We start from the raw sequence: 16196 nt of genomic DNA on the forward strand, positions 1-16196 counted from the left end.
CAAAAAGAGAGACGCACGCAGACAGACGACACAAAAAGAGAGACGCACGCGGACAGAGACGACACCACAAAAAGAGAGACGCACGCGGACAGAGACGACACCACAAAAAGAGAGACGCACGCGGACAGAGACGACACCACAAAAAGAGAGACGCACGCAGACAGAGACGACACCACAAAAAGAGAGACGCACGCGGACAGAGACGACACCACAAAAAGAGACGCACGCGGACAGACACCACAAAAAGAGAGACGCACGCGGACAGACACCACAAAAAGAGAGACGCACGCGGACAGACACCACAAAAAGAGAGACGCACGCGGACAGACACCACAAAAAGAGAGACGCACACGGACAGACACCACAAAAAGAGAGACGCACACGGACAGACACCACAAAAAGAGAGACGCACACGGACAGACAACACAAAGAGAGACGCACGCAGACAGACGACGCAAAAAGAGATGCACACGGACAGACGATGCAAAAAGAGAGACACGCGGACAGACGACGCAAAAAGAGACGCACGCGGACAGACGACATAAAAAGAGACGCACGCGGACAGATGACGCAAAAAGAGATGCACGCGGACAGACGACGCAAAAAGAGATGCACGCAGACAGACGAAAAGACAGACACACGGACAGACGACGAAAAGACAGTACAAAAATACAGGTCATGTGGGCTTTTCCTGTCATTTCTCTATATAGCTCGTATATATTGGAACAAAATGGACCGTGGTGCCCACAGTACACAAGACTACATACAGGGCAAACACACAGGACCGTAAATACCCAGAACCCGTCCCCAAGAATGTGGTTATGGCCTTCGGGTTCAGCACAAGCACCATAACTGGTCTGTACTGCAGTCTGACCCCCTGCAGTGCAGGAACATATATTCTCTCTCTCTCACACAGTGGATTAAGTCTAGTGACATCGCTGTGCATCTCCAGAAGGTCCCTGGGGAAGCTGGTGCTGTACGCAGCCTAATGGAGCAGTTCATCTTGCTGAAGACACTCTCACTGCTCCATCAACATCTCCATCATAGATCTTTGGATGCTGTCAAAGCTGCTTAAAGAGTTTAACACCCAGTCGTTCTCTTCTGCTTCTTATCCATCTCGTAAATTACTAACCAGCCGAGTCGAGTCTCTGCGTCGCACAGCTGCTCTGCATTCGGGAAAATCCTGTCCTGCCTTGGTCGTCTCCTCTAATTATTCTGTGTTGGATTTCTCATTGAAATAATGTGAAACATCACTGGAAAACAGTGCATGAGAAAGGAAGCATTTCTCTCTCTCACTTTTTTTTTTAATAGTCAACGTCAAAACTGGGCTGTTATCTCTTCTCGTAGGAATAATAAACACAGATGACTAAACAACGAATTAGCACCAGTCCTACACACAGACATATGCAATGTGCTCACAGGGTGGAATTGTACATGAAATTTTTTCGTAGAATTGTCACAAGTTTCGACAATTTTGAATACTTTTTGGCCTCCAAGCGCAAATTCAATCAAACGCATGACGCTAAACGGAACCCGGAGGCCCACCTTCACTGAGAATGCAGAGAGTTTGCCATGTGGATGCAGTATAACGTGTACGATTCTGCAGTTTAACTGTTCTGTACTGCAGCTGTGTGACGCTGAATCACTACTGACTTGGCTCAGTGTGTCTCATCCTGTGTGTGTGTGTGTGTGTGTGTGTGTGTGTGTGTGTGTGTGTGTGTGTACCAGACCAGCAACAAAGCTTCGAAACATAAAATAAGCTGATCTCAATTAAGAGCTCGTTCCATGTGAGTGAAAAGCCAAAGTACCAGGTTTTCAAGAGGACGGTGGGGCTGCTATGGGAGCACAAAGATTCGGAGACTTAGGCTGCATCCACATGACCAAGATTTTTTTTTTTTTTAATATCGCGTCCACATGGGCAACGGATCAGTAAAATATCAGGTTCATATGGCAACGCAACGCTTGCTGAAAACGATGCAATACACATGCCACACCTCTACGTGCGCTGTAAGACGGTTCCATCGGAGACACCAGAACAATAGAAGTAGACGCATGCGCATAACTGCGCATGCGCACAGTGACTATCCCTGTCACTGTCACACGCACACACTTTCTCACTCCCTATCCTATGGATATAGTCCCTTTAAATCACGTGCTCACTTTTTGAATGGAGACGCGGAAAGAGGAATGAATGGGGGTAGATGGAAGCCGGTACGCCAACATCCTGATATCCTCCAGAATTCTTTAATGGTCCGGAATAAATTGAATGCTACACGTTGATGGATTACTTTGTTCTTCTACGCCCTTTTTGAGGAATGTATTGTCGGACTTAAACCAACATCTGAAGAGGTGAGATCGCTCCTTTTTTTCCCTATTTTTGCTGGCAGGATTGACTCTGCCCTAAGGGCTATTCTCTCTCTCACTTTGCACCATTACACAAATATTCACAGTGAAAATATTTTGTAAGCGCGTTTCATGAACCAAGTTATAGGATTTGTTGACAACTCGCATCGAGTTCGTTACACTTCTACCCGGCGTGAAGCACATGTGGTTGTGACGTCATCGTAAACAAATCCGTTCTACTCATCCAGACGACTTCGCCGTTGCCAGATTTTTTTACTCTGGAACCCGTTCTCAAAAGATTTCGTTTTGGGGCACCCAAAACGCCGGTGCCGTGTGGACGCCAGGCCGAAACGATAAACAATTTTATCAGATTCACCTGAATCCATTGCTGTGTGGACAGGGCCTTATTATTTACCAGAAAAGAGAAGCCTTCTTTTATACACTACCGTTCAAAAGTTTGGGGTCACCCAGACAATTTTGTGTTTTCCATGAAAAGTCACACCTTTATTTACCACCATAAGTTGTAAAATGAATAGAAAATATAGTCGAGACATTTTTCTGGCCATTTTGAGCATTTAATCGACCCCACAAATGTGATGCTCCAGAAACTCAATCTGCTCAAAGGAAGGTCAGTTTTATAGCTTCTCTAAAGAGCTCAACTGTTTTCAGCTGTGCTAACATGATTGTACAAGGGTTTTCTAATCATCCATTAGCCTTCTGAGGCAATGAGCAAACACATTGTACCATTAGAACACTGGAGTGAGAGTTGCTGGAAATGGGCCTCTATACACCTATGGAGATATTGCACCAAAAACCAGACATTTGCAGCTAGAATAGTCATTTACCACATTAGCAATGTATAGAGTGCATTTCTGATTAGTTTAAAGTGATCTTCATTGAAAAGAACAGTGCTTTTCTTTCAAAAATAAGGACATTTCAAAGCGACCCCAAACTTTTGAGTGTATATTTTTTAAAAAGAAGCCATTGAAAGGTGTCGGACCGGTCTGTAGGCTAACACTAATTCAGCCTGAGCTTTACCGTCCTCCTACACAGTGATAAACTGACCATCATCACCTGAAGTCTAAAATGGATTCATTCAGATCACAGTAATATTTTTACAAACTCGATACTGACTTAAAAGCTTTTACGTACAAAAAAAAACAACACCACATGCTTTCCTTTAAAAAGGTCAAAATGGCATGGCAAGGGCGTGGCAACTGTGATGTAAAACAGTGAACGACGCCCACACGTTCGGCATCATTTATGAATCCTGTTGTAATATTGTGTTTCCGGTTGCGAGTATGTTGTGAGCATTTTGGCTGCCGCTTCTCACCAAAGCTTTTGATTTTTTCCCTTTGTTTGTGGAGTTTGATGCTCGTTTTTTTGGTTGAATGTTTTGTCTGCTGGATGTGGTGAAGCTCCAAACCCAGTTTTGGCTGTCGGTTCCCTTCAGGCCCTGGTCCACTGTGGGTGATGCCTGTGCTCGTTGCTCGTTTTAACATCGGGGTGGTCCAGCGCTCTGTGCGGCGGTGCTTCTGTGCTTGGAACAGTGTTCTGGGTGGCATCGTGGTGGCTGTGCGGGACATACCTTAGTGCGCGTTTTGGTGGGATTGTGGGCAGCTACACCACTGGAATTGCATCCTGACCCTCTTTTCGCTGGACTTTTTTTTTTTAATTAATTGCAAAGCAACCTTGGGTGTGAGAAAGGCACGATACCAGTTGAAATTATTTATCATCAATATTTTCCCCACACACCGACCCCATAAATTTACATTATTATAGTGCATTCTTATATTTTATTTACGTTAATATTAAGTGAGGATCAGTGAGCTTTGCACAGAAACCACAAAGGGCTACTTTTGTCTTTTATCCCTTCACTACATTCCGCAGCCTGGACTTTTGTACTTTTACTTGAGTAAACACGTTTCCACTTTTATCAGAGTATTTTTTTTTTTAAATAAACACAAGCATCTGTACTTCTACTTAAGTAAAGAACGTTTTGGGTTGGGTTTTTTTTTTTTGCGCAACCTTTGGGCTATCCGATCAAAAAGCGCAGTAACTCATCGCTAATTACACAATTTGTAGCTGGTCAATCAAGGTTGACGTATGGGAATCGTCTTACCCATACAGTACATTTACACAGTCAGTAGTATACGAACATCGTTCTGAACTAACTAAACTTTCCCAAAGACTACGTTGTGTAAATGCTCCAAGAAACAAGCAAATATCACAAATAAATATTATTCCAACGTCATTTCTTATGATGCAGCTTGTAGGGCATTTTTATTTGTGCAGTAAGGCATGTTTTGTCCCTCTAAAGTAGTACCGATATTAAACTTTGAGCCAAAACCATGAAATAATGGTTAAAGGTACTGAATACACAGAGTTCTCATTTTTAGGGGACAAACATGTTTACAGATTCATCATGCAACTAGAACCATGTTACGAAATCATCAAGACGTACAGTACTCTGTGCAGAAGTCTTTGGCACATGTAAAGACCAAAAATGGCTAAAAAAAATGTTTCAACGTTTTAGAAAAAAGTAAGCAATAAAGCCATAATTAATTATAGCATTAAATAATGCTTCTTAATTTTGCACCAAAACCCAGTAGTACGGAAGCCGAGAGAGGCCCTTCATATAATCCTTTTTTTTTTTATTCACCTTGTTATCCCGAGATAACGACATAATTAATTCAGGATCTCGAGAAAACAACACAACTAATTTGAGATCTCGAGAAAACAAAATCGTTATTTCGAGATCTCGAGAAAACAAAACAATTATTCCGTGATCTCGAGTAAACAGCTGAGAAATGGTTCATTCAGGTGCGCCAAGAGACTTGTGATATGCTGACTTTGGGGCTATTTCTCATTCTGTATAGACGCAACTTTGGTCATTAGAATGTCTGGAATAATCGATCACCTAATAAGGCAATATTTTGATCAGGGGTTGACACAGGGAGAGATTGCATTAAGTCTTTTAATAAGGGATAATTTCAAAATTAGTCTGCGGCACCTCCGCAGAAGACTGGCCCGGCTTCGTCTCAGCTCTGCTAGAAATCTCAGCTGTTTTCTCGAGATCATAAAATAATTGTCTTGCTTTCTTGAGATCACGGAATAATTGTTTTGTTTTCTCGAGATCTCGAATTAGTTGTGTTGTTTTCTCGACATCCTGAATTAATTATTTATGCTGTTATCTCGGGATAACAAGGTGAATAAAAAAAAAGATATGAAGGGCCTCTCGCGGCTTCCATACAGTAGCCTTCATTATGTTTTCTTTTTTCGTCTGAAAAGTGCTCTCTTATGTAATACGCTGCTCAGAGACAAACTTTTTTTTTCCTCTAACATTTAATTTTGTGCTGGGAAAAAAAAAAAAAGAACGTTTGGACTCAAAAATGTTTTGTACTGAGTTGATAATGTAGAAGTCATAAAAAAGAAATCTATAAAGTTTGTATGAAAAAATAAATAGTGTGCCTAAGACTTTTGCACAGTACTGTATTATAAGCAACAGATCTCTCTTGACCTTAAAGTGACCTTCTGATATTGTCCTGCTGGACGGAGGAATACAAAGGAACGTCTCGGAGGTTCCTGTGCCATCATGTTACTCTAGAAGCATCAAACTGAGACGGCACAAACCAATCACTGCCACCATGAGACCTGACGAGAGAGAGGCGCTAATGCATTCTCAACCTTCTCTAAAAGGCACGATGTACTTTCGCTGCTCCCAAGTGACACACGTAAGCTGTTTAAAATGATCCATTTGAGTGGAAGCAACAAAAATGAATGCGAAGCTGTGAACCATGTGCAAGTAATTAGAGTGCCCTGTGAAGCTGTTCAGCCTGAAGTGAGAAACTCATCAAGTAGCTGCTAGAGGGCGAAAACGAGTTGGTCACTTGGAAGCTCCTGCTGCGGTGTGCTGTGGAAAATAAAGGATGAAGCAAAATCCTTGCTCTCATTATGCACACGGTTTAAAAAAAAAAAAAAAACCCAACCCCCCAGCCTGTTTTGAGCCAATGCCTCTAATTGCGTTCTCCAGGATCGAAAGTGAGCATCATGTGATCCCTTCCGACTCCCAGAGCTACTTTAGCTCACCACTCCTCTTTGTCGTTCATATGATCCGGCTTAGAGGGCAAATACAGGACAAATTACGTATTCCTGTTTGCACTTGTGACTCAATGCAGCAGTCCTCGTTCTTCAAAAGACCATGACCCAAGACCTGAAAGGTCTTGCTTTAGTTTTTCCACACACTCCATTGCTCTGAACATGTGACTTCAAGAGAACAACCTATTCATACGACACCAGAATCACTGTGTACATGCGCACACAGTCACATACTGGATGCAGGTCTGAGTTCTAATCTAAAACAATAACTTGAGCACAAAACTATTCACAAAAAGTGAAAATACACCCAGAACAGGACACCGGTCCTTCGGAGACCTTAAAGGTCATAGGCAAGGGTTGGAGGTGAAATGCAGAATATCAACTTTATTGTCTAGAAGAACGACCCAAAAAGCAAATTCAATCTTCCTGGTGTCTAATTTGCACCCTAAAATTGAATAAAAAAGTTAATATATACTGTTTTGCGCAAGTTCCGAAGGTTTGTTTACATCTCACTTGTGCGCACTTTTACCGCCAGGGGGCCGTCCTCGTGACGTCATTTAAGCCAAACAGACTGGGAGCAGCTCTGTGTTTCCTTGCGAACCAAGCACACGTATACAGACTTTGGTCGTGAGAGGTTGTGTAAAATGTCTGAAAGCGATAGCGATTTTGAAGTAGGAACTCTCCAAATTGAATATCGAGAGGTGAAACCATATATGTATTTGAACCTATGGCTGTTGCGAAGCAATCAGTGAATGTGGCTCACTGGTTTGACCGTGCAGCCTCGGAATCAGACAGCAACTCGGCCGACTCTGATCGCGGTGACCCCGGACCTCAACAAGACTCGCGCCCAAACGATTTATCCTGGTAGTTATGATAAATTCCTACTTTCGTCGTAATACTAAACAAGAGCCCTTGTGAAGAATAATTAAACTGCCCTCCCTAGTGGATATAGGGAATGATTACTGGACAGTGCGCCGGTAGGCCACATTAGCCTGCCATCCGCAGCATTATACTATTTATAGCCGACTCTAAGCGAAGAAATATCCCTTTGTCTCATTTCCACAATGATTGTACAGGATCCCTCAGGATTCCTCAGGATTCTTGACTTGTCAATTGCAAGCAAAAGTAAAAATGTTTACCTCCAATCTTCTTTTTGCTTGGGTGTTGCTGCTCCGTTTCTTCTTTGACTGCTTGATTTTGTTTCACGCACACAATCTACTCTCTCCACCTCGTCTCCTCTTCCGGAAAACAACAACCCTCTGACTTCACGTGCACAATCTGCTCGCTCTGCCTCGTCTACTCTTCCAGAAAAAAAAAACAACCCTCTGGCTTCACGCGCACAATCCACTCTCTCTGCCTCGTCTCCTCTTCCAGAAAAAAAACAACCCTCTGGCTTCAGGCACACAATCCACTCTATCCGCCTCGTCTCCTCTTCCAGAAAAAACAACAACCCTCTGGCTTCACGTACACAATCCACTCTCTCTGCCTCATCTCCTCTTCCGGAAAACAACAACCCTCTGGCTTCACGCACACAATCCACTCTCTCCGCCTCATCTCCTCTTCCAGAAAGAAAACAACCCTCTGGCTTCACGCGCACAATCCACTCTCTCCGACTCATCTCCTCTTCCGGAAAACAACAACCCTCTGGCTTCACGCACACAATCCACTCTCTCTGCCTCGTCTCCTCTTCCGGAAAACAACAACCCTCTGGCTTCACGCACACAATCCACTCTCTCTGCCTCATCTCCTCATCCAGAAAAAAAAAAAAAAAAACCCTCTGGCTTCACGCACACAATCCGCTCGCTCCGCCTCGTCTCCTCTTTCGGAAAAAGCCAACCCTCTCGCTCCGCCTCTTCTCCTCTTTCAGAAAAAGCCAATCCACATTCTCTCCCTCTTCTCCTCTCTCAGAAAAAGGTAAAAACTTCTTCCTGAACCGGTCCCGTTGTGACAGTTCACTGCAAAACAATAAGGCATGGGGTTTTTCTTTGGAAATTCCCGAACGCACGTCTGTGCTCAAGCCGAACGGCCAGGTAAGTAAACGGAAGTCGACTCAACTCAAGTGGTTTGCTCGTCTTAAATGACATCACGCGCCGAGTGGTCACGAAAATCGGCAAACAGAAATTTGCCGCGATCCGTGCTAACTTATTTTAATTATTACTTATTAACAATACTTCTTGGGACCAGAAGAAAATTACAGAGAGTTTAACATATAAAGTTTCAAATGTGCATAAAATTAAAACCATTGCCTATGAGCTTTAAGACATTTCTGAAGAGCAAAAATGAACCCTTATACTGACAAACACAGTTTATGCTTAGCCCTGCGAGCACATTTATACCAGCTGTTCCTTGCTTACAGTACATATTAATTTAAAGGAGAACTGAAGTTATTTTTAAACTTGGTTTATTTCTTAATTAAAGCGTTATTCAATTATGTTTTCGGTTTTAGTAACCTTATATCGGGACTCGTATTGGCAAATAATTGCAATTAAAAATTATACTTATCGGCCTGTTTGGTTTTTAGCCATGTTAAATTTAGTTCGTTTGGTCCACCACAGGTGTCGCTTATCCACGCGATCTTCGCGAGACTTCGAAACGTGACGTGTCAGCCAGGTGTCAGTGCCGCCATTTTGAAAACTGTTTTCCAAACAAAATATTGTACAAAAACGAGTTTAAATGACGATTACTGCCTACTTTTTTCAAACTTTCCTGATTGCTATCAAAACAAACAAAACTTCCGGCTTGATTACGTCAGCATTCGAAGGAGGGCGCGCGCGTCTTTTGACACCGTTGGCAGATGTTGGTCACTTTGATTTCCGCTGTATGTTTTACTTCCGTCCTACGATGTCTCGCACAGGTCTCAGCGAATCTCGTTTACGGCCATCGCTTTGACATACGGACTGAAATATGCTATGTAATATATCAAATACTCATAACTCGCTACAGCAGTGACAAAATAGCAAAAATGCATTCCGATATTTAATAAAATGAGAAATAGAATTTTGATTTTAAAAAAAAAAATTGCCTTCAGTTCCCCTTTAACCCCCTCTAGTATTCTTGATGCATTGCCTTCCAGGACGTGGTCCATTCACATTGCTCAATCGGCACTAAATTAAAGTTTTAAAATCAGGCAAACGCATACATTAATAATTCCAGGCCTTTTTGCTCTTTCAGGAACGTTACCTGTCCTCATGTGACAATTTGAGGAGCTTCTTTCTGATTGTAATTCTGAGCCACACACTACCGTAGCAAGGTGCAGGTATTTAACCAAGCTAAAGAGCCATGAATTATTGACACTGGCTGCTTTAACAGGCCCCAGAAAACAAGTAAGGAAAAGAACGCAATAAATATTAATGCGGGAGAATTTAAATGAGGTCCAATTAGATGCTCTTGAAGGGGGGGGGGGGGGGGGGGGGGGATCAGTAGGTGGTGCTGTAACAGGAAAACACCAGTGTGACTGACAGACAGAGAGACACCAAGGCTGAGTATCCTAATACATGTACACCGTTATAGGTTTTATTACTGAAATGTTCACAGATGTCCAAGATGAATTATTTTAGTGGCAAGGAGGAGAAGGAAAAAAAAATAAAAAAACCTGGCAGTGCGATACATTTCTAGATGCATCTTCCACATGCTTCATAAATCAAACCCTGTTATTTCTAATACATGCACTAATTAAAAGACGAGTGTTTTGACAATCTTGGTGAATAAAATACGATTCATAGTGTTGATGACATCGTGAACATCTAAACAAATCAAAAATAATATTCTCTTATAATGGCAAAACACTGAAAGATAAAACAAGCCTTTTAGGCCCACTTTACACGGGGACGGTCCGAAACAAAAACGCAAAAGTCCGTTTTCGTTCTCACTTTTTTCCACATCTACACGACCGTTTTCAAGGAGGAAATCTGCGTCTATACGGTGACGCATAAATGTGTGGAATTCAACTGGATGTGCATGCCAGGCAGCTAGGTGGTGCTGTGAAAGACCTCTGCTATGTCTGCACGCATGCGCAAGATCTTCCGTCTTGTCTGATCTGCACATCTGCGCCGCGAAAACTTTGACTACTCTGCCTATGGTAAGAAAGAAAGCAAGTAAAAAAGTAAGAGCATACTATACCCGCCTCTGTTCATTAACGGTATATGTGCAGATTCGGTATAGATGTTCGAAGGACTCCTGGACGTTTATTAAAGCTGCCAGAGCAGCTTGAAGGTCCGTTGGATCGATGTAATCAGACATGCTCTTACTTTTTTACTTCCCGGGCTGGCATGGACAGTATATGACATATTTATGACGTAAACGCGTACCCGACGTGAGCAGATCCGAGCAGAGTTTCGCGTATTGGGTAGTTTAGACGGATATGCAACGGGGGCTGTTTTTAACTTATCCACTCTGGAAGGCGTTTTCAATTTTTTCCGTTTTCCAGCCTCGGAAACGCCGTCCCCGTGTAGACAAAAGGCACTTCCGATAAAATATTTAGTCGTTTTTACCCGACAGCATCCTTGTGTAAACGGGCCCTTAAAGCCGGATATGAAGTCTATGAAGACGAAAACACCATCGTTATTTATTCCATTTTTTTCGAGGCTACTTAAAAGATTCAATGTATTGTGCATTGGGAGATGCTTTCCTGCTCACCACGATTGTACAAAGCAGTGGCTCGAGTTACTGCAGTCTTCCTGTCAGCTTCAAGTTTCTACTGACCTACTGGTTTTAATTACACTACCGTTCAAAAGTTTGGGGTCGCTTTGAAATGTCCTTATTTTTGAAAGAAAAGCACTGTTCTTTTCAATGAAGATCACTTTAAACTAATCAGAAATCCACTCTATACATTGCTAATGTGGTAAATGACTATTCTAGCTGCAAATGTGTGGTTTTTGGTGCAATATCTCCATAGGTGTATAGAGGCCCATTTCCAGCAACTCTCACTCCAGCGTTCTAATGGTACAATGTGTTTGCTCATTGCCTCAGAAGGCTAATGGATGATTAGAAAACCCTTGTACAATCATGTTAGCACAGCTGAAAACAGTTGAGCTCTTTAGAGAAGCTATAAAACTGACCTTCCTTTGAGCAGATTGAGTTTCTGGAGCATCACATTTGTGGGGTCGATTAAATGCTCAAAATGGCCAGACAAATGTCTTGACTATATTTTCTATTCATTTTACAACTTATGGTGGGAAATAAAAGTGTGACTTTTCATGGAAAACTCAAAATTGTCTGGGTGACCCCAAACTTTTGAACAGTAGTGTATGTAGACTGAATGTGATAAACTCATGTAGTATTAATGTGATCTGTCTCACAATGCCAGTGACCCAAGTTGGATCCTCAGCCTGAGTGAAAGCACAGGCTTCAGTTTTATTCAGGATGTTTATTTAAAAAAAAAAAAATCCCAAGTATGTGATCAAATCTGATTGGATATACAAAGTCAAACCATCTTTGTGTAACTCACTTTAAATTACATGGAACTGATGTACACTTTTGGTGAGGATTAGGCTGAGTGAGTGACGACATGAAAGCATATACGCAGAGCCGTGGCCTCACTTTGTTTATAAATGCCTTGAGACCTCAAGAATGGCACAGGAACAGTTTTAAGCGCCAACAATAAATCTAATATAGTAATTTTTACAATTAAAATGATTCATATAGGTAGCGGTCTGAGTGAATGACCTTGATATCTGTGACGTCACAGCAGGAAGTCTATCGGTCTCGTCGCCATTTCCGCTATACTAAAACACAGAGCTGACTGCAACTCCGATCCTCCATTTTGAGCTAACTTATCGCCATGCCACGTAGATGTGTTGCTGGTGGGTGCAGCAACACGACAGAAGGTGGATTTATGTTGCATTCATGGGCCAAGTATGTTCAAACTGCAAAGATTTGGATGCGTTTTGCGAGAAGTTCACGGGCACATTGGGCGCCTATGAAATGGTCTGTCCTCTGCTCTGCACATTTTACTGAAGACTTGTACAAGACCTCTGATCTGTTGAGGAGTGTTGGCTATAAGCCCGTATTAAAAGAGGGTGCAGTACCAACAATTAAAAGAAAAGAAAACTACAGGAAAAGGAAAGTAAGTTCAGTTGCACCAGTTCTCCCGGAATGTGAGCCGAGCAGTAATGGCGGAGTACTCAGTATGGAGAAAATGGAGAATGAGTGGACCAGTCGTCAGATTTCTCCGCTGGATATGCTTGCCTCGGCAGAAATATCTCGCCCTTACGTAGAAGTGAATGAACGATGAACTGAACGTCAGATTGGTTCAAAAACAATCGGCCACAAGCTCGGCCTTCAAGAAGCGAGAACACAAACAGGTAAGATACGACTCTCATTTGGTTACATAACGCCCGTTTACCTGCGTCTAGATTAATACATGTAACTTGTATTGTGTGTTTAAGTTACCAGTATAAGATTATTTAATTTGCTTCAGAATGTGATTGTCTCAGTTCATCTGATTATTTAATTCGCCTTTTACGTTTTATCAGTGAAAATGCATGCATGTACATGTATGTTGCACAAGTTATAACACCCATCCTGTTTTAATGAGTCACATGAGACTGTCAGCTCAATTCCATCCAATTCTCTAGACGGCTTTGTTCTCTGGCTTTATTTCGTAAGGCGGGGGCCTCCGTGGTCGATGTGTTACTATCGGATTCACTTTCCGACGGTTCGAACTGATATGGTTCTACGTGTATAGCAGTAGCATGTACACACACACTCCAATTTCAGGACTATCACAGTCAGATGCATTACTATCTGAGGAATCCGAAGAATCTCCAATAAATCCAAACGAAGAGGCCATTGCAACCACTCTCGCCTGCAGAGTCTGGCTTTGGTCTACAGCTGTCAAAGGCCTCGGCCTTAAAACCGGTTACCACAGTGACGTCACGCACTCGGGGCTGGCTGGCTCAGCGGGGCAGCTCAAATGCCAACTTTGCGGTCGATTTTAACTCTCAAAAATATATATTTTTTATTCTGTACCCCGCCTTTCGCCCATAGTCAGCTGGGATAGGCTCCAGCTTGCCTGCGACCCTGTAGAACAGGATAAAGCGGCTACAGATAACGAGATGAGATTCCCATTTATGCAGCATACAAGAGTCAAGGATGGAGATCCTATCCACTCAGAAATGTATTTAAAAATAAAGGTTCTGCATATCTCCTTTAACACAAATAACCACTCTTGACAACTGTGCTGAGCAGAAAAGCATCTCAGGACACACAATATACTGAATCTCGAGGCACATGGTCTACAACAACGGAAGACCACATCAGAATCCACTCTTTCAGCCAAAATAACAGGAAACCTGATGCTATAATGGTTAGAGGCTCAGCAGAACTGGATGGCTGAAGAATAGAAAAAAAGCAAGCAGCGTTTTTGTGATGTTTTACAAAAATTCATAAGCGATACCACAAAGCAAGTTGAAGTTCCAATGTGCAGTATATTTTTTGGTTGCTCGGCAGGCTATTTTAAAAAAGAAGAAAAAAAAAAGTAGCTCACAGGCATGTAACGATATATCATACAACAATAACTCGCAATACAAAATTTATGAAGATTCAAATCAACGAAATAAAAAGAACCACAATTATCATCATGCTGAGTCATCTTAAATTTTCCTAGCTGTAAATGCATAGTTTAGACAGAGGATATCATAACGTAAAACAGCAGGAATACACATGACTTCACCATAGGTGGAGGTAATGCAGCTCTAATGCCACAAAAACATTACAGATCTAAAAATGTGAAAGAGCTGTTGTGCGACTGACTGTACAAAGAGATTTTACAAGAAATCAGAGCTCTCTTTTTACAGACTGCTGAAAGTTTATTAAAGGTCTACTGTTAAATTTTTTTTTAATTAAAGGAATATTTTAGTAAATAACTACTTTATTAACTGAGTGTGAGGTCTTTGCGGGAAAATATCAGATCTTGGTCTGTACAAAAAGACACATCTGATATTTTCCCATAAAGACTGAGCAAGTGATGTAAATAAGGAGATATGGGTTTTTTTTAAAATTATTTCTAAGATTAAAATAGATGTCCTTATAACGAGGCTTGATGCTGCTTTCAGTCACGTCATAGCGGTTAGTGGTTTCTGAACGCTCTTCATTGCTCATTTCTTGAATAACCCTGTGACTTGTTTGTCTTTCGGCTGTTTTTGATTTCCATTTAATCTTTTTTTTGTTTTTTGCAACACTGAAATCTGGCGCCTTGGAAAGAAAGTCCGTAATCGCCCACGGGCATTACGAGAAAATTCTGCCCGCCAAGGAACGCGCAATTTTACCAGAAGTAGCTCGTGCCATATAATAACAATCTTTCCAAATGTGGTTAAATAGTTATTGTTGGTTATTAAGAAAATGAAAAAGCTTTTTTATTTAACAAAAAGAATGTTTAAGTGTTTAAGTTGATGAATAGGAAAATAAACTGTTGCTTTTTTTTGGGGGGGGGGGGGGGGGGGGGGGGCAATTTTTTTCCAAAAAGATCATAGGAAGATCGAATCGTGAACCCAAGATTGTGAATCAGGTGATTCATTCCATGTTGAGTAGCTAATGTACTGATGTACTGTAATAACGTCTGGTGAGCTAGACAGCTAGCCAAGTATATTAATACAGACTACAAGTAAGTACAAGTAATATATTTTTGATGTGGCGTGTGGTGTTTATGACTCCGTAAGTCATGAGTAGACATTTCAGCTACGAGTTGTTACTGATTTATCCACCACCGAGTTAAAAGGTGTAGTCTTGCATGAATTGGAACTGCCTTTAAGGTCAACACATCTGTCAGCAAGTCTCAGAATAATACAGAGCTGCTCATTTCAGAAAGTTATATCGAGACTTGAGCTCAGCTTCCACAACAGTGAGTACAATGTGTTTGGACTCTGTGTGTAGAGTTAAGCATTGGGTCACTGGGTTACAAATAATACATTAGCTCAAGCCTTGCAAAACTGCGATTAAGAAATGATAATGAATAACATGCTGATGTGCAGCTTTCCCCGAATGTGCATACCATACATTCACAAGTGTATCAGCAATCTCTATCTTCAACTGCTATTGTATTGACTTGGTCACAAGGTCAGAATAAATATATGAAATAAGTCAACCGTCTTCTTAATGTTTGACAGAACCTTTTCTTGAGACTCTTAAGACTGTGTGTGTGTCCCCTTACCTGTGAATCTGCCCATTTTTGTGCAAGTACTCCAGCCCTTGTAAAACCTCTTTCAGTATGGTGGCTATACTGGGCTCATCCAGCACTCCGGTTTTGTGCTCGCCTCGTGAGATGATGTGCTTGATCACGTCCAGCACAGAACCTGATGAGCAAAGAACACAAAAACATTACGACACCAAAACAAAAAAAAAATTCTTGGAAGGCACCGGGAATTATAATTTGACAAAAGCTTGGTGGTTTTTCTGCCTTGTCAAAAAGCATCAATAAGCATCTTTGCTTAACACCTGCACATAACGACAGGTCATGCGTGTGTTGAAGTCCACGGTGGTGTAGTGGTTAGCACAGTCGCCTCGCGGTTCTGGGTTCGAACCCAGCAGCTGGCGAGGGCCTTTCTGTGTGGAGTTTGCATGTTCTCCCCGTGTCTGCGTGGGTTTCCTCCACAGTCCAAAGACGTGCAGTTAGGTTAATGTGGGGCGGCCTTGGGCTGAAGTGCCCTTGAGCAAGGTACCTGACCCCTGAATGCTCCCCGGGCGCCCTAGTATGGCTGCCCACTGTTTTGGGTGTGTGCACGCGTGTTCACTACTTCAGATGGATTAAATGCAGAGGA

The 16196-nt window shown here is 42.1% G+C and overlaps 1 protein-coding gene across 2 annotated transcripts in view; it reads right to left on the minus strand.

Moving 5' to 3' along the window:
* Window positions 1–16196, minus strand: part of oxsr1b (oxidative stress responsive kinase 1b) — a 157702-nt gene that overhangs the window by 34944 nt on the left and 106562 nt on the right. For both annotated transcript variants that reach the window (XM_060899877.1, XM_060899876.1), the window contains exon 4: window positions 15590–15731. In XM_060899877.1, coding sequence (XP_060755860.1) covers window positions 15590–15731 — 142 coding nt within the window. The remainder of the gene's footprint in view (window positions 1–15589; window positions 15732–16196) is intronic.

The sequence above is a fragment of the Neoarius graeffei genome, chromosome 19 (genome assembly GCF_027579695.1).
Source record: "Neoarius graeffei isolate fNeoGra1 chromosome 19, fNeoGra1.pri, whole genome shotgun sequence".
Classification (NCBI taxonomy): Eukaryota; Metazoa; Chordata; class Actinopteri; order Siluriformes; family Ariidae; genus Neoarius; species Neoarius graeffei.